The sequence below is a fragment of the Lampris incognitus genome, chromosome 2 (assembly GCF_029633865.1).
Source record: "Lampris incognitus isolate fLamInc1 chromosome 2, fLamInc1.hap2, whole genome shotgun sequence".
NCBI lineage: Eukaryota > Metazoa > Chordata > Actinopteri > Lampriformes > Lampridae > Lampris > Lampris incognitus.
The window spans coordinates 135,034,067-135,054,098 of NC_079212.1; the positions used below are offsets into that span (position 1 = coordinate 135,034,067).

The 20,032-nt window shown below is 43.8% G+C and overlaps 1 protein-coding gene across 2 annotated transcripts in view; it reads left to right on the forward strand.

The window, feature by feature from the left end:
- Positions 1-2,756: 2,756 nt before the first annotated feature.
- Positions 2,757-20,032, forward strand: part of LOC130107815 (TOX high mobility group box family member 2-like) — a 69,813-nt gene continuing 52,537 nt past the window's right edge. The window contains exon 1 of one of the 2 annotated variants that reach the window (XM_056274577.1): positions 2,757-3,017. In XM_056274577.1, coding sequence (XP_056130552.1) covers positions 2,871-3,017 — 147 coding nt within the window. In that variant the 5' untranslated portion in view covers positions 2,757-2,870. The remainder of the gene's footprint in view (positions 3,018-20,032) is intronic. The other variant, XM_056274578.1, reaches the window with a different exon arrangement.

Consider the following 20,032-nt stretch of genomic DNA (forward strand, 5'->3'; position numbering starts at 1 on the left):
TATACAGCTGGTGATTGCTTATGGCATGAAACAGGCTTGTACTGTCTCATAAAGAATTTACTTGACTCACTATACATATATATATATATATATATATATATATATATATATATATAAACATATAACAGGTTTGTACTGAAATGTATTATAGTTTTTTTTCCTACATCTACCCTGGCACACATGACTAGGTGTAGTGATGCCTGTCCAAACCAGGCCCGACCATATTAGACTATTGTGAATAGTGGGGCATCCGAGTAGCATAGCGGTCTATTCCATTGCCTACCAACACGCGGGATTGCTGGTTCGAATCCCCATGTTATCTCTGGTTTCGTCGGGCGTCCCTACAGACAATTTGCCGTGTCTGTGGGTGGGAGCCGGATGTGGGTATGTGTCCTGGTCGTTGCACTAGCGCCTGCTGTGGTCGGTCGGGGCCCCTGTTCGGGAGGGGGAACTGGGGGGAATAGCTCGATTCTCCCACGCACTACGTCCCCCTGGCAAAAATCCTCACTGTCAGGTGAAAAGAAGCAGCTGGCGACTCCACATGTATCGGAGGAGGCATGTGGTAGTCTGCAGCCCTCCCCGGATCGGCAGAGGGGGCGGAGCAGCTACCGGGATGGCTCAGAAAATAGGGTAATTGGCCAAGTACAATTAGGGAGAAAAGGGGGAAAATTCCGCAAAAAAAAAAAAACTTTTGTAAATAGTGGAAGATGGCGGCGATTCATAGCCTCCCAAATGACACGTAGAAGGTCCCACTTCGCACAATGCCCCTGATGTTTACAGCAGACAATCCAGTTTCCTTCCAACAATTATGAGGGACACTGAATCTCAGGAAATGTTCGTTCTCTTGTCCGTAAGGCCAAACAATGACACGGCCCCCAAAGGTTTACAAAAGCATCCGTCTTCAAAGGACAGCTCAGAAAATTAATATCCACTGATTTTCAGACAACGTCAGGACAGAGTAAATCAAATCGAAGTAAACACTTTTTCTTTTCCCATCCGAAGTATAAAATGCGGCAGATGAAAGTGTATTTTAATTGTTGAGTCAGTCTCCCCTTTTCCTGCCATTCCTCCAGTAATGAATTGCTTACATCCTTGGTTGTCGTCTGCCTCAAAAGACCAGCTATTTCGGTTGCTGTTGATGAACTTGGTTGGATTTTCCCCTCATCTGGCCGAGTGCCCGCTCTGGCCGATGATCAACTTAAACTCACGCAAGATATGTTTTGCAATTTCACTGAAAGCTGCAGATCTCTGCAAATTCAATACAGTTCTGCGTTGGGCTACTGCGACCTGTGAGGGAACGCTTAGCTGGAAACAGGGAAGGAGGAAGCAGAAAAATGAAGCCTCGCACCCTTTTTCCCTGCTCTCCCCTCCGTCTCCCCTCGCCCCTTATTTTCTAAAAGTATCTGTTTGAGAGATAAATGACCGTTCTGCTGCCGAGGATGACAGCCTACACAAAGATGATATTGAATTGATTTCTGAAATGTTGCAGAACTGACTGTTTGATGTATACCACTAGACATGAATCATAAAAATTCTATTAAAAACCCCTTGAATGGCTGACACAGGAATATTATTTGTGATGATTAATTTGACTCAGTCATTACAATGGGAGTCAAGTCGGATCGTCTCAGACAAAATTGCTTTTCATTCCCTGTTGAATTTCCCCGCTATTTTTCTTTTCTCTCCCCCCCCCCACTCGCTGCAGAAGTCTGTAGAATCACAGACCCGTTTTATACGAGGAGTGATCTGAGTGAACTTTATGTTCTGACTGTCACTCAAACCCACCAGCCAACACCGGTTTCCATGACGATCACCCAACTATGGACGCGTTCTGAGATCTCCACAAAAATCGATTGATTGCATGAGAATAATAGAACTTAAGTGAAATACTTGATAAAACAGTGACACTTCCTGAATACTGGATGGCTCCTTATTTTAGAGGCACCATAAGGTGAAATGAGGACATTTTATTCCCCTAAAATGGTTATATGACATTTTGAAAATGAGCTCATTTCCATTTGATTAGATTAGATACAGTGTTCGGTCATAAATCAGGCTTTGACTGCGGTTGTCAAAGTGTGGTAGAGGAATTGTAAAGCCTCCATTAGCGGATCCAAGAACTGTCTCAGAACAGTTTAATCTGGCTTTTATTTATGTCGCTGCAGAGCAAAATGCAGTGTTAGTCATGTCAGGCGTCCTCTGCCAGATAAATGTTTACATCTGGGGTTTCTAATTGTGTAAATGAGAAACCTTGGGCTCTAGTTCGCAGCGTAGATGAGAGATTTTTTTCTCGAAATGTGAAAGTGAATGATGTTTTTGTTATTAGCATGTGAATCTCGTACAGTAGAGGAGAATTGGTCGGGAAGAGTTTCCTGTCTCTGAAATGCCTCCTCATGCAACGCAAGTCAGGAATGTCGGCATAATAGTAATGAAAATAAATATTTATAGAGCACTTTTCCAAATCGAGCTACAAGGGGTTGAACAATCAGGAAAAATTAACACAATTGAACTAGGGAGATAAAACAATTAGAATGACAAAAGCCCTAGACACAGGGAAACATGAGCTAATGTATAAATGAAAAATAAGGAAGCAAGAATTAAAATAAAAACCAGGAAAACAAGAGAATATACACCAAGATGCTGGAATATGAATCTGGTTATACTGTTCAAATGCCTTCTGATTGTCTCATCCGTCAACCTCTCCCTCTACCTCTCCCTCCCTCTCCCAGAGCTACACAGGCCAGGCCGGTGGAGGCGGCGGCGGGGCAGGAGGAGGCGGGGGCAATGCCAGTGGAAACGGTGGCGATGAAGACTACGAGATTCCCCCCATCACTCCACCCAACCACCCCGAGCCCCCTCTCCTCCACCTGATGGAGCACGACTCCACGGGCTACCTCTGCCACTCGCTGCCCCACAACGGCCTCCTCAACCCCTACTCCTACCCAGAGCTGCCCGCCCTCATGATGTCCAACATGCTGGCACAGGACAGCCACCTCCTCTCCAGCCAAATGCCCTCGGTGAGTAGCACATAGTGGTTTGTTAGCGTCCTCCAGAGGCCCCATGTCTCTGAGAAAGTTAAAATTATATTGTTGTAAGACTTATACCTTGGTCATAGCCTATGATGCTCCCAGTCCTCCAGTAGTTTTACAGAAGAGGTCTGCATACGCCTGTTTTTTTTAAGAGCACACCCACCTGCACCCACAAGCTGCATTGTTTGCCAGTCACTGTCCAGCATATAGCCAATTTTTTGAGTGCTAACTGAAGAGCCCAATGAAAGATTCCAACAAACTTTTGAATATGAAAGACATCTATGAGATTTATCAAATAGACTACACAAGCTATTTATTATTCTCGAGCTGCGGTTTGCATGTCCAGAAGCTGATGCATGCATATATGCGTGGCGACATGTCAGGCCTTGGCTTTATGGGACGAAGGATATAAAGGAGTTCTTTAGATACATTCCCATCTCCCAAGTCTCCATGTTGTCAAACAGTTGCAGAGTGAAACAGCGCACAAACAGTGAAATCATGTTATCAAGCTCACACCATCACTACATTACATGTCACCCGTGCCGGCCTGAAACCATAAGGGGGAAAAAAAAGTGTTGCCAACATCAGCTGCAGGTCTAACAGTATGTGCAGGTCGGCCTATCCAATACTAAACCTCTCATCCAAAGCTCAGTTGTGAAAGGATGAACTTTGTTTTCCCTCGTACTCATTAATACAGTCATTCTCTATGCTCACTTAATCCAAATCCGGGCAGGCATCGGGGTAGACTCAATCCAAGCACACATTTGGGGGATTGCAGGGAGACGCGTTTGACATGTCAACAGCTGGTCACGACGCCCACATTTTCAATCAGCAACACGTCATTTATTCCTATTGGAAAATTAAGAGTCGTGGGTTAGCCTAACATATATGTGTTTGGGCTGTGGGAGGAAACCAGAGCAAATCAAAATCACTCAATCACTGCCAGGGTTAGGGGTTCGATTCCCGCTGCGGTCACCGATACTGTAACGTGATGCAGTCATTTCACTGAAAAGCGCTGCGAGGCCCAGGGAAAGAAAAGTGCCACAGAAATGCAATTATTCCTTCATTCAATAAGTGTTTTTTGGCTCATCGAATAGCTTCTCCCCTCCCATGCCTAACCCTCGCCCTAACCCTAACGTTCAGCCTTAACCCTCTCCAGGGACAGACGCTTATTGCACATTAACACAGAGCAGCAACCAGACATAATTGTGGATAGTTACCTATAGGGTCGCTACAACAACCTGGGATGGTAATGAACGGTGATGCTCCGCTAATATTTATTCACATATGGGCCAACATATATGATGATTTTTCTCTTCTTTTTTTTTAAACTCAGGTCAACTGTAGGGTCCACTCTAAACAAAGAAAGCAGCTGTTGGCTAGTTGAAAGGGAAACAGTATGATGCCTCCTGCTGCCCATTAAAGACTATAGCGCAACAGCCGACCTGCACGGACATTGACTATCACAGGACCACAACCCTGCAGCTCCACATTCTTATATCACCTGCTGTTTGTTAGCTGATGAGCATCCACACAAGTCCACACGTTCACAAGTCGAGGCCATAGGCACGTTCTATTTATGGGCCTCATTTATTAAGCAGGATAATGACACTTTTTCTTTGCAAATCTTTCACATGTAGACATTTATGGAAGGAGCGCAGTATTTATGGAGTTCATCAAATTCTCCAGGACTCAGATTAGATTGTGAAAATGTGTCCTACAAGCGCTGCTATGCATGAATAAATTATATGAATGGAAATATATAAATCGCTCAGTGTCATTTAGTTGTTTCTTTGAGATTTACATCGAGGCTGTTTACCAAAGGGCCATTCATAGATTATGTTAATTCACAAGTAAAAACTATAGGGAAATTGGACTTGACAACTTAAAAAAGTGTCGAGGAATAATCAGTTGCGTACGTACTGGAAATAGCAGAAAATTCTACACAGCCCATGACTTTGATAAAAGTCTGACTTGAAAATAAGAGTGTACCATAAGAACAAATCAAATTATCAGGATACATTAGCACTAACAAAATGTCAAAGGTATGACATGCCTTTTGGTTTGCATGGCTGACCAGTTGGGAGAGAGTGTTTAGAGAATGGTTTGATATTTTTGACAGAGTACGGTTCATCAGTCGGTCCTGTAAATACAGGTGTTGATGCTTTGTCAGATATTAGAAACAGATTTTAAAGACCAAGAATCACAACGATCCTGTGCCTTTGCCTTGCACGTCCCCGTTCTGTCAGTACTTGGATTCTTGGTTACTGGCATGCTCCAAAGGAAGATGAGTGATTTTTCTGGTGTATCGCTGAAGTCTACAAGCAGTATACTCCCCATCATGCTAAATGTCATCAACTGGCTTTTTCTGCGAGTCCATCATTTCTCCCAGTGAAAACACTCACACACAAAAGAAAATCTACACTAAAGCAGGTCTTTTGTTTGAACTTGCCATTGGGGCATCAAATCGTACTCATGTTGCAGACACCTCAGCTTACCTGAATCCGAAAATGTGTCACTGTGTAAACTTGAACTTACTCAAGTATAGCTGTCTGTTTTCTTATCTGAATTAAAAAATTGTGCTTGAAACATGTTCTTTTTACTTCACCAAGGCCACAGGGGAGACTGCATTAACCTCTGCTATTTCCCTCCAGATGTTTTGTTTAGCTGGTGTGGGAATGCTAGGATTGCTGGATAAAAATGTGTTTTCAGACTTTACATGGTTTAATATAAAGTTACACTCTGAAAGATTTTCTGTCTTTTTGACGCTATTTTGCTCCTTTTTGGGGGGAGGGGGCTTGGAGTCGTCCTCCTTTCCATGACATTGAATTTAGTGGGCATCACCTTTTGGTTTTCAGTTGTGCTTGAAAGCACGTGTCAGTTAAGCCGGATTGGTGGTTATCAGCCTAGATGGACATGAATAAAAATGTTCTTGCAAACGTTTTTTAAATTCAACAACAGAACTTCCCTACGTGCCCGAGAGAATATACACTGATTTTTACTTACAGATTGACTAATGGCATCTATTGGTGGTAAATTACAGCATTTCCCCTTTTGTTTGTTTGGTTAGAGATGCCCTGAAACCGGTATCACGCTTTTTCGTGCTCGTAGTCACAAAAATTAATCTACTGACTCGTGTCCAGGAGCACAGCTGTCCAACTATTACCATGCTACACAACACGAAATTTAAACACATTAAATGGGTGATTTTCTTTGACTTTAGAAGGGGGGAGGGGGTACCCAGTCGCCTAGATAAAATGTCGGCATTTTACATTTCCGTAAACCACAGATACGTTAAAATCTCGACGTTTCTGAACCAAAAAATACGTTTCATATCAACGTTTCGGTTTATAGCCGATGTTGGCGGAGCCTGTATCCACGTCACGTGACTGTCAAGTTTCTGTCTGCGAAAAGAAAAAAATTGCTGACATTCCCTTTTATTCTCGGTGGAAAATATGTTTTAAGATAGTTTCTGCATTAAATTGCGTCTTGATAACATTTCTAGCGAGAAATGTGCATTATGTTTTCATAGTCTTCGTTCAGTGAATGTGTATTGTAGCGAATTCAGGGGGTAGCCGGGGAACCGCCACAGCCGGGACGCGAACCCGTGTCTCCCGCTCCGCAAGCGACAACGTTAACCAGCCGAGCGGTTAGCGATGTCTCTCGCAGCGCGGGAGACACGGGTTCGCGTCCCAGCCACGGCGGTTCCCCGGCTGCCCCCTGAATTCGCTACATTGGTGTCAGAAGTGGGATGGCGAGACCGTGAGGTCATCGGAAGCGCGTGCGCCCAGAGGCGTGAGGGAGTTGATATGCTGAAGCGCGGGGACGCGCTTCCTGAAGGAGGAGGGTAGTGTATCATGCATGGATAAGTAGACACGTTGGTTCTTGGCTAACGGGTCGGACCCTTTAGTCGACTGGTTAACGTTGTCGCTTGCGGAGCGGGAGATATGGTTTCGCGTCCTGGTTGTGGCGGTTCCCGCGGCTGCCCCCGAATTCGCTACATTGTGATCTTTAATTTGTTAGTTATTACGAAGATTCTTTCAGGTCTCACCAGAAAATTGTTGGAATGCAACATTTTCGACATTGAACACAACCCCGGTACGCGTTTCTACGATGCTTACTGAAATATCCTAAATAAATCAACATTTTGATGCTTTTTTTCCCCCAAATAAACCATCTAGAAGAAAACGTAGTCATTATCTTTATTAACTTTTATTTTTATATTTTATTTTATGTTTTCCTCCATTTTGTCTTCCGTGCCTGGCTGGCTGCCTCGTTTCTATTGGCCACCGGGCGGCCAATAGAAATAGAGGGTTTCAGAGCACCGTTGTGACGTTGTGTCCGCAGCCGGCCTTAAAAGGGCGATTATCCGACCAATCGACCTACCGATTGACCAGTCGACCGGGAGACTAGAGCCCTAAGCTATAGATGGGAGGTTAATACGTTATTTGAAATTGTAGCACCAAACTATAGGCTGTCGCAGGGATGAGTTGCATTTTACTTTTGGAGTGACTTTTCAAGGCTTTTCACAAAATAAAAGCTTTGTAAGAAATGCCAACAAATGGGGTTCTGAGAGGAGGGGGATTGAATGGTTGAGAAAGGGTTTGTGGGTAAATCCAAAGCCATATATCTATGGAGGCAGTTTGCGTTGGTCAAACTGTCAAGCCTGCTAACATGAATGCACAGTGATTACTCCCTTTGCTCTGCACTAAACTACTCTACTACAAATTAGCATCTCCTAACTGTAATTATCATAATAGCATTCATGAGAAAATAGACCTGCTTTCCATAACGTCTGGTGTTTGAAGTTGTCATAACACATGAGGAAAGTAAAAGGCTTGTGGGAAAATTAAATGTTTAGGTTGAAACAAGCTCAAACGCCCTTACTGGTACCCTGTGTTTTATCTTAAATACGCGTGGCGTGAAAAAAAGGAGGGGTACGTTAACGAGGAGATGAACTTATTTCTAGTCGTGAAACTGAAATGAGAGGGCAGAGGGCCCGAGTCAGAGCTGGCTTACTCTGATCCTTTTCAGTGACGGAAAATAAAGTACAAACCGTGTATCAAAATGTTTAACATCTCTATGCATGGCAACAAGGAGAGGAATATACTTGCCATCGTATCCAAAGCTATTTAGTGTTTCATAATTCATTAAAGGCTTCTTCTTTGAAAAATGGGCGGATGGTAATGTTATTCATTGATTGCAGTGTGTTTAAATGCAAGGCTCCCTATTGACTAGAGAATTCAGAGAGGTTTACCTAGTTTAAAATATGTACCACGGTATCCGGTCTGTACCATCTGTGGAGGATATGCCGTGAAGAGCCTGAAGGTTACAATGCCATCCATCTCAATATCAATGTGGATATTGGCCAATGCATCATGCATGGAGACAACCACTGTGTATAGAGATTCCTGACAATGGTATATAGAGTATACAGATGATAATAGCATGGCAACATGGGTGAATTATGCAGAAAATAAGACCTATCTGTACACACACGGACATACAAAAACGCACAAATACTTTGCCACATACATACAATAATACACATCGTCACATACAACAGTATACATAGATGCATAGTATGTACACAAAATTGTATGTTTACAGGCGTATAGCTGCATTTGAGAGCGAGAGAGATCCAATATATTTGTTGCATGTCCTTCCCTGGCTCTCTGTGCTTATTTCTATTTATATCTCTGTTCTTATGTAAGTTACATATAGAGGAAAACATGTCTCTGTATTGCGAAGACCGATAGAGAAAAACAAGGCAAAACGTGGGTTGATGAAGATCTGAACTACATTACGTTGGAAGGTTCCCTTACAAATTGGATTCATATGTCATTTATTTTCATATGCATCTCTCATTTTGGTTTGACCTTTGCTGGGGAGACGGCGGCTGATGGGCCGGTTCTTCTCCGGGCACTCAGGCTGTTTCTTCCTGTTTCAGAGCAGCATCACCTGGTTTTAATAGACCGGCTCTCTGTGTTGGACGATCAAAAGAAACTCGTTCAATTTTACCTTCGTGCACCGAGCACCATGGTGTTTACACAGCAGGGGAGTAATGGATTACATGAATGTGATTACTGATCCGATTACAATCAACTGCAGTATTTTGAAATTAGATGGAAAAACACATAATGCTCGCCTGACATATTAAATAGCATAAAGGAGAGACTATTCAAATGCCCTCTTCTCTCAGAAACCGGTTTGTAGATTCAAAATACCTTTCCCGTGTTGAGTTTTTTTTGGATAAAAACCGACACCCATGTTAGATGAAATTTATTGGATTTCCCCCCCTTTTTTCTCCAAATTGTACTTGGCCAATTACCCCACTCTTCTGAGCCTTCCTGGTCGCTGCTCCACCCCCTCTGCTGATCCGGGGAGGGCTGCAGACTACCACATGCCTCCTCCAACACATGTGGAGTCGTCAGCTGCTTCTTTTCACCTGACAGTGAGGAGTTTTGCCAGGGGGTCGTAGCACATGAGAGGATCACACTACTCCCCCCAGTTCCCCCCGCCCCCCCGAACAGGCGCCCCGACCAACCAGAGGAGGCGCTAGTGCAGCGACCAGGACACGCACCTGCATCCGGCTTCCCACTCGCAGACACGGCCGACTGTGTATGTAGGGACGCCCGACCAAGCCGGAGGTAACATGGGGATTCGAACCAGCGATCCCCGTGTTGGTAGGCAACAGAATAGACCACCATGATACCTGGACGCCCGTATGTTAAATTAATTTTAATTCACCCGCTAGTCTGTGAATGGCGTTAAACTGTCCGTTTGTCCCATTTCAGATTCAGTACGATCTGAGCGGGAGACTGTTGAGTGTAGTCTGAATGTCAGCACAATACAGGCTGTAATAAGTTAAACCCCCAAAACATGAAATCACGCTTATGAACACAGGTGATGAGGGAAACCAACCTTTTCCAACTTACAAATCCTGAATATTTCTGAACAGATTCTGAAAGAGGCCAACAGGACCTGAAGCAGATCCTTCTTTTTTATTTTTTATTTTATTTTTTATTTTTTAGGGGTTCTCAATTGTACCCGGCAGCAAGAGGCAGAATATAAAGTAGACTCTGACATTTCCAAATCAAAAAGTGGGTCTGACAAAGGCATCAAAGCATAGCAGAGACTCATTTGTGCTAAAGAACATCAAGTGCCTGTTAAATTGGAGGCTCACCACGAGACACTCTGCTGAGCGGAGCACTTAAGCAAAGTGTGAAACAGGAAGCGATAGCTTTACACGGGAAGATAAATAAGAAGAGAAATTTATAATTCCTTATTATATGACAGATGCGTGGCCTGAATTCCTCAGCGTGTGTGGATAGAATTAGATGTTGCTGGTGCTGTCGTTTCTAACATTTGTACCACTGTGTGTGTGTGTGTGTAGATGTGTGTGTTGGTGTACATCTTCACTATAAACAATATCTCTGCTGTTTAAATGGATCCACTGCATCTGGAGGTCAGGCCTTATATTCAATCTTGAGCACATTGGGGGAAAAAAATCCATTAGGGTTCATCTTTCCTGCATCAGCCATTCTATTGTGAGGCTGCGAGATCTGTTTTCATCAGGCAGATTCAATACGTGAGCGGGGCAATGAAAAGAGTGCAATAGGGTTGGTGGGAGGGGGGGAATAGAGAGGGGGGAGAGCGAGAGGGTGAGGGAGAGAGGGAGGGGGTGTTGTGAGTACAAGGATAACGAGAAGAAATTGCAGAGGATAGGGTAACTCTCATTCGGGGTGAGCGTATACCTGCAGCTTTCCATATCTCCTTGATTTCATTATTAGATATTTTAGAGATAATGCCATTGACTTAAACAGGTTATTCTGTCCTGACAAACAAGGCCCAGGGTCCTATTTTTTCTGTGTGCCCCCCCCCCACCAAGACTGTTCAATTCAGCCACAAGGAAATGTTAAAGTACTCCAGTGACAGGTGCAACAAAGGAGCCATTGTTTGAAAAGGACAATGATATAAGGATGTGCTGTACACCGGTATTATAACTGCGGTTTAGCAATTGCAAGGAATGGTGGAGGAGAACGGATCAGATATTGTACCGCTGGCTTTGTGGTGGTAGCTGTAAACTGCGAGGTTTTAAATTGCAGCCGAGGTATTTAGTGTGGGATCTTCAGGTTGGAATTAAAGCGTTGAGGTGTATGCATGCTGTGGGTGGAGATCTCAGGATGCTCACAGGCAGCTCGTTGTGGGACACACGTGGATTCTGTGCATCTTTATAATGGACGCTAAGAGGTTGGACGAAAGCACAATCTACATCATCAACAGCTTATTAAACTTTCTTTTTTAGTCAGGCAGCTGCTTTTCTACTTTCTCTCCTCTGCTGACTCTCAAAGCCTGAAACATATAATTGAGTGTACTCCTAATTTTGTAGAGAGGCCATTTTCAATTCATAAGGGTCTTTTGCTGATGCTTATTATGTTGTGGTCTGAAGCTCCTCCTGGCCAAACCTGATATGTTTCACAGAGCTCTTTTCTCTGACACTCTCTCGCTCACTCTCTCTCTCTCTCTCTCTCTCGCTCTTGCTCTCTCGCTGTCTCTCTCACTCTCTGTCGCGCTCTCTCTCTCTCACTCTCGCCTAATGCCCCCACTGTCATAGCATCTTCTACAAGTTCCAAAACACATTAGACATTTAATAGCAATGCTCAGGTTGCACTGATCTTATCAATAAAGCCCAGGAAGATATCCATCTCTGCCTACCGCTGCAGGAGACTTTCTGGACTTGCTAAAGAGCCAGCCTGTTGTCTGTTGTGTCTTCATTTACTGTCGCATTTACTCAGAATAAGACTATTTCATTTCTGGTTGGACCGCATTATCCATGGGTACCTCCCAGCGGTGCTGTGATAACTAAATATGTGATTGAAAAGGAAACAGTATAGGTGTTTTATGCCTTTGCATTTTAATTACGCTACGTTCAACATGCTCCTCAACTGTAACCGAAACTGCAATAATTCATCTTTGATTGAGTATTATATCCACATCCCTCAATAATGTGTGCAATATAAGCCGTCATCAAAGGGACTGGAGTGCGATGTTTTGAATATGTAATAGATGGATGAATGTATAATCAGCGAAGGGATGTAATGCATAGCAGCCATTTATTAGCAACCGTAGCAGCGCACGCTATCTAACACAGCGCCATCGAAACTAGAAGTATTGAAGTGGCATTGGCCCATTTGTCGTTCGTGTATTTCAGAAGACTGGCCCTATGAAACAGTGCAATGGCACCAATGAAGGTCAATTAATTTCTAATGGCTTTCTTGATGCCATAATGTTCCATCAGCTGTGTTCATATTCAGATTCTCCCCCGTCTCTTTTGTCACTGTGGTTCAATGGGAAGTTTTCCCTGCCGAGTCTTTTTACCAGGAGACATTTTGTTGAGACTAATTAACAGGTAATAAACCCACTCTGATTGTCATGTTAAGGTGTGCGGACACCTTTTTAATTCCTTCTTTCGTTTTCAAGCTGGTATCAAGTGGCCCTTGCAGGTGCAAGCTCTGCAGGCCAGTGTTAATGAAACATGAGCCACCATGTCAACTCAACTTGTCACAGATGAATTAATGATAAAGGACTAGAAGTGTGTTTCACCGTGATCTCCCAGCGGAGGATTTCAGCGTCATAGGACTTAATATAAATGTAGACTAGGTGGGGCATTTTTAAACCAGTTCTTGGTTCCCCTTGGGTTGAAGACTTTAAGGTAAATGTTATTTCACCAATAACGCACACCTTGCAGGAAATATTTGCAACCTATTTAGTTTAGGCTTTCAGCGAGCGAGGCATATTCATTATGAAGGAAATTATCAAGGACAGCTGAATTAGATTTTACATTCTTATTATTATCCTAGTGGCATTCTGTCTTTGCCTGCCTTTGTCCGTCATAATAAATTCGGCTATTATAGACTTCCTGCTCTTTGAGGCCTTGCTTTGTGCTACACGTTTCATTTTAAATGCAATATGTGTTGATGATGTGAAGAAAACCCATCTCTCCTTTCTGAGGACCATGACATTTTCAGTCATTGGTTAAAAGGATTAGAAAAATGATGGAGTTTCTTTCCCATTTCACCACAGTCCAGCGAGCCCGCTGATAGAAGGGAACTTCTCTTCGTTCCTTCCATAACGATTCAGAGATTGTCAGGAAGGATCCGTCCTGCCAGCCAAACACCAACGCCTCGTCTGATGGACTCCAACATCCACAGGAAAAGAACCCCCCCACCCCTTTAACCGTTTTTTTTTTACTATTTAATTTTTTCAAATTGTCCCTTCGGCTAATCTTCCATTTTGGCATTTCAGATCCCTCAAATTTCTCATAAATGAGCCGCTGGAACCATAAATCACTGGACAAACAGAGACTTGTGTGCAAAACCCTAAAAGCTTCAGAGATTTATGTAACATTCATGTTTTCCACTTCCTCATTTTAGTGTTCCGCTGGTAAAGCCCGACTAATAAAAGGTCCTATTAATATTTCCTGTTGCTTAGCAACGGCAGGCAGCAAGTAATAGCATTCTGTGGAAAAATAGATGACCGATAAGAAAAAATTCAATTCTTTTCTCATCTCCAGGGAGAAAGTACCTTATTTCTCTGGCAATGTGATATGAAACAGTGGTTGTATATTAAGAAATGTCGTAAAAGGAATAGAAATTATTTAGAATTTTCATTGCAGGCTCGGCAATGTCAGCCCATCTTTTTTCCTTGCTGATAAAGTCAATTAACCTCTAGGATTAAGCTAATCAGGGGATAAGGTGCCGACTTCATTTCCTTTTTTTAATCAGACAACCCTAAGAAGTGCTGTTGAATGGCACAGGCACAGAGCTTTCAATCGACCCGTTTCAGTGAGATAAATGGCGTTTCGTTCATACCGGAGTTTTAATTTAGGCTTTTGCTAGCTGCAAACCTGCGCTTCCTTCTCCGCTGCCCTCCTTGGAACCAAAATGAAATATTCATTTTCACGGCAATCGCAGATAATCGGTATGGATCGCTCAAAAATGCCAATTTTCCGTTTAGAGCACAATTTTGCACTGCTTCGAAAACAACCAAGTGGAAGATGTGTTATCACAGGCGTGTTGTGGCCATCCCCCTCCACGCCGTGGTGGTGATCAACATTGGCATTCGAGCGAAGGGCAGAAGCCGAACAAACAAAGCAAAGCCAGCTGCAGCTGATAGCGAGGTGCTATGAAGGAGATACATAGATAAAGGGTTTCATATTACACTTAGCCACAGGCCCCCGCTGCGATTTATCACGCCATGAAATCGTGTCCATATTGCACTGTGCCCTATCTCAACCATCCATCAGTTCCCTCTGCTTTTACCACGAGGAATATTCTGCAGCCGTTGATGACGGACAACGTCCCACATAGTCTCACTTGCATGCCGCTCTTCTTTTGTCCATCCAGTCACCAATTCAAGAAAACAGTATTGCCCTGTCGGGTCGACATGACTAGGAGGATCCGAGAGGGTTATGAGGAGGTGATCACACAGTGATCATAGCAGGACCCCACCACCTCTGTGCCTAGGCCATGCAGTCAGCCATTGTTGGGTGCCATTTATGAACAGGAGTGCCAACTTGAGAAAGCTAAATAGTGTACAGAAAATTTTTACATAATAAACATACATTATCATTTGAACATACAAGAGAAAGCGTCACACAGCATAAGTTATGGACACCACATAAACTTTTGCTTTGGAGCAAATATGGTTTAATGTACAATGTACAACGTCTACACACTGCAATAAGGTTGGCATTTTAACAAGTGACAATATGAGACATTCCCTGTTAAGTGACAGTGAAAGCATATAGATAATTTTAATGGTAATTTTCAATTTGCCGCATTTTCTTTCTAATTGAATTTTAGCAATTGGAAAAAAAATGTGAAGACGGTTACTTTCAGGAATGTGTTAAGTTTGTGCACCAGGTAGGTTAACACACACACGCAATGCAAATCAACCTCCACAGGGCCATAATTGCGGGCATGACCTCCCCCACCAGTCGGTGCATTGTTTATTGTGTGTGTGTGTGTGTGTGTGTGTGTGTGTGTGTGTGTGTGTGTGTGTGTGTGTGCTTGCATGTGTGTATGTATGTGTGGTTGTGTACATTTGTGCACAGAGAAATGGTGCCTGCATCCTGCCAATGTATGGCCCCTGTTCCTCGCTTCCGAATTTGTCCTTTGTGCATCTGCTGTATGATAGTTTTCATTGCTCAAACGTGGGCACATTCGCATCAACACACACACATACATGCACACACACACACACACACACACACACGTGCTGTGTTTGACATGGCAGTCAGCGGTCTCATTAGCGGGAGCAGAGGAGCCATGCCTTCTACTGTCAAGAGCGCGTGTCCCCGCCGCTCCTCACAAACGTCTCCTCCATGTCATGTCACACAAGACTGTGATTCTCTGATGCTACGCCTTGTGAGGTGAGCTCAGAGACACGGCCGAGAGAGAGAGAGAGAGAGAGAGAGAGAGAGAGAGAGAGAGAGAGAGAGAGAGAGAGAGAGAGAGAGAGAGAGAGAATATAAAAGACAAGGAGGCTCTGACATTACCGGTAATGAGGAACATGGAGGATGATGCTGAGGGGGACATCACGACATTTCTATCTGCAGATCAACCACTGTCTTGTTGCTGCTACGGATCCATAACGAAAAGCATTCAGGGTGCCACCACTCAATTCAGTAGTCAATCCCAGACAGGAATAACTGCCTTTGTACAAATAAAAATAAATTCAATAAAAAAAAAAGCTTCTTAGTGTAATTTTAGCCCACTGTATCTAGGTTTTACCTTTATTGTGAGTGTGGTTTGTTTGATTTGGAAGTTTACCTGTGAGACAAAGCCACAGAGACGATCCCTCAACTTCACGAAGATGTGAAATTTGATGGCATAGACACCATCATCTTTGTGAGATAGTGTAAAAACATCCATTTTTACAGTGCGTAAGGCTTTGCTGGAATAAACTGTTTCTCTCTCTCTCTCTCGCTCTAAACTTTGTGGTGAAACTGCGAACACCATCTGTAATTACCTCCTCATGCTGCTTGTTTGTGTGCCGTTTTGCTGTTTTTTTCTGCCAAATTAATTACTTGATCACAGTTCAATGCAGGAGAGGCGTTAAGGGGAGAGATACAACTATTTTGCATCTCTCCATTTGACTAGCATTTAATTGGAATGATCAAAAGCAGCTGACCTAAGAGAGTCTTGTTTTGGCAGCAACATGCGATTTTGCAGAACCAGTAAAATACAACAAAGTGTTTTGAAACCTGTTCCTGATTCTAATTCACCTGGTGCCTCGTACGCATATCACAGTCATATGGGGCGCTCTTTGCTGTAGACTACTAATTTTGTTTTTGATAAAGTTAGCATGGGCCGCCCTCCAGATACTTCAAATACAGCTCTACCAAATACTTGAAATCCTTTCATTTGTCGCAGTGCTTTTAAGATCCCAGTATCCACTGCTTATCATATCGCCTTACTAAGCATCCCGCTGATGACACAATTTTAAAGAAACACCATTTTGCCTTTGCTGTGAGAACTTAAGGAAGAGATGATTCATAAACCCACTCTGTTATTAGTACTTCTCAGCTATATGTATGTATGTGTGTGTGTATGTATGTATGTATGTATGTATGTATGTATGTGTGTGTGTGTGTGTGTGTGTGTGTGTGTGTATATATATATATATATATATATATATATATATATATATATATATATATATATATATATATATACTATATCTCCAGCCAGCCAGCCAGCCATTATCTGAACCGCTTATCCTGCTCTCAGGGTCGCAGGGATGCTGTAGCCTATTCCAGCAGTCATTGGGCAGCAGGTGGGGAGACACCCTGGACAGGCCGCCAGGCCATCACAGGGCCAACACACAAACACACAAACATTCATACCTAGGGACTATTTAGTATGGCCGATTCACCTGACTTACATGTCTTTGGACTGTGGGAGGGAACCCACTCAGACACGGGGAGAACATGCACACTCCACACAGAGGACGATCCAAGAAGACCCACCAAGGTTGGACTACCCCTTGGCTTGAACCCAGGCCCTTCTTGCTGTGAGGCAACCGCGCTAACCACTGTGCCACCGTGCCGCCATATATATATATATAGATATATATATAGATATAGATGGATATCAGAATCAGATTTATTGGCCATGTAGGTTTGCACATACATGGAATTTTACTCCATGTATGTGTATGTGTGTGTGTGTGTGTATATATATATATATATATATATATATATATATATATATATATATATATATATATATATATAAAATACACACACACATATATATATATATATATAGATATATATACCAGACCGGGGGTGTGCTCCAATTATCGGGGCGTCACACTGCTCAGCCTCCCTGGGAAAGTCCACTCTAGGGTGCTGGAAAGGAGGCTCCGACTGATTGATGAACCTTGGATCCAGGAGGAACAATGGCCATGGAACAACAGACCAACTCTTTACCCTTGCAGAAGTGCTGAGGGAGGCATGGGAGTTTGACCAGCCAGTCTACATGTGTTTTGTGGACTTAGAAAAGGCTTACGACCGTGTATCCCGGGGCACTCTGTGTGTGTGTGTGGGGGGGGGGTGTACTGTGAGAGTATGGGGTACCAGGGCAGTTGCTACAAGCCATCCGGTGCTTGTATCACCAAAGTGAGAGCTGTGTTCACATTCTTGGCACAAAGTCAAACACGTTTTCGGTGGGTGTGAGACTTCGCCAAGCTTGTCCCTTGTCTCCAGTTCTGTTTGTGATATTCATGGACAGGATCTCAAGGCGCAGCCAAGGTGAGGAGTGTGTCCATTTTGGGACCCTCAGAATTGCGTCTCTGCTCTTCGCAGATGATGTGGTTTTGTAGGCTTCATCAGAATGTGACCGCCAGTGCGCACTGGGGCTGTTTGCAACTGAGAGTGAAATGGCCGGGATGAGAGTCAGCACCTCCAAGTCTGAGGCCATGGTTCTCTACCGGAAAATGGTGGATTGCTCCCTCCAGGTTGGGGATGAGTTGTTGCCTCAGGTGAAAGAGTTCAAGTATCTCGGGGTCTTGTTCATGAGTGAGGGTAGGATGGAGCGGGAGATTGACAGGCGGATTGGTGCAGCATCAGCAGTAATGCAGACATTGTACTGGACCATTATCGTGAAGCGGGAGCTGAGCCAGAAGGCAAAGCTCTAAATTTACCAGTCATTCTTTGTTCCAACCCTCACCTATGGTCATGAGCTTTGGGTAGTGACCGAAAGGGTGAGATTGCGGATATAAGCGGCTGAAATTAGTTTCCTCCATAGGGTATCTGGGCTCAGGGTGAGGAGCTGGGACATCTGGAGGGGGCTCGGAGTAGAGCTGCTGTTCCTTCGCATCAAAAGGAGCCAGTTGAGGTGGTTCGGGCATCTGATTAGGATGCCTCCTGGGCGCCTTCCTTTGGAGGTTTTCTGGGAACGTCCAACTAGGAGGAGACCCCGGGGTAGACCCAGAACTCGCTGGAGGGACTACATGTCCAATCTGGCCTAGGAACACATTGGGCTCCCCCAGGAGGAGCTGCGGAGCGTTGTTGGGGAGAGGGACGTCTGGAGTGCCCTTCTTGGTTTGCTGTCACTGTGAGCTGACCCAGGAGAAGCGGCTGATGATGAGAGATTTATTTATATATATAAAATTGACTGGATTATATATATATAATCCAGTTAGTCAAGTAAATTCTTTATGAGACAGTACAAGCCTGTTTCATGCCATAAGCAATCATCAGCTGTCAAGATGTTTGACAGCTGGTGTTCTATATATACTACATATATATATAGAGAGAGAGAGAGAGAGAGAGAGAGAGAGAGAGAGAGAGAGAGAGAGAGAGAGAGAGAGAGAGAGAGAGAGAGAGAGAGAGAGAGAGAGAGAGAGAGAGAGAGAGAGAGAGAGAGAGAGAGAGAGCTTGATAAGCCAAAGAAGTGGAAAGTGTATGAGGGGCTGAGAGAAAAGAGATAACAAGTAAAGATATGGGAGGGTGGGGGTAAAGGCGATGGGGGGGGTCTGTTTGGTGGAGGCTGGATGACTCCACGAGAGAGAGAGAGACAGAGAGAGAAAGAGAGCGAGAGAGAGCTGTTAGCACTCTGGCCTCAGGGTGAAGGAGGAGTAGCTGGGAGAGCCGCGAGGGCCTCGGTTAAAGGCGTGTTTGCGGCGGTGCGCTTTTGAAGGATCAGTCTCCAACGTGCCTCTAATTAAAGTTGTCATGGCTGGGCGCCTGCAGGGATAATGTTCTATTATTATAGTCATTTGTTTCAATTAAACGCTGGGTGATTTTACAATAGCAGCCGTGAAGCTGCGTGAGTGAGCCATCACTCTAAACAAAATGGCTCCAGTCAAGCAGGCGTTGAAGAAGCGAGGCCAAACTCACACAGCTCATAAAGCATTCACATGGGGCAGGACAGGAAGAGCAGTGCTCGCCTCCCTCAGCAGGCCTCATTCAATTAGACACCAACTGCACTTCTTCTACACACTCTGTTTATTGGTCTCAACGCATACACATTTTCTGTTTTTACAATCCCTCAAAGAGGGTAAATTCTGTTTTGGGCATAGTGAAGCAGTCCTGGGGCAGGTTCAGTAAGGCTGGGCAATAACTCAGTGTCATCACTTACCATCTTTCAATGGTATAGTACTGGGATGAAATCCAGATAGTTTCATATCTTAATACACATGTTTTTTTAAATGAATGATAAAGAAGAATCTGTTACCTTGCATTTCACACAAAATGAGGCCTAAGATATCTGAGGGATTATTATTTGAAAACTAGTTTTGGTTTCCTACTATTGTATACTTTATATTAACACAGCTCACCTTGATGAAAAGCAACTGGATTCTTAATCGTTGGTATTTTCGCATGTAAGTAGATATCATGATATAGTACATCGACATCGGGCCTTGTTCATAAATTGTACAAATGTGTTCTTACACACCCATGGGATTTTTTTTAGCCCTGAAGTTTGTCT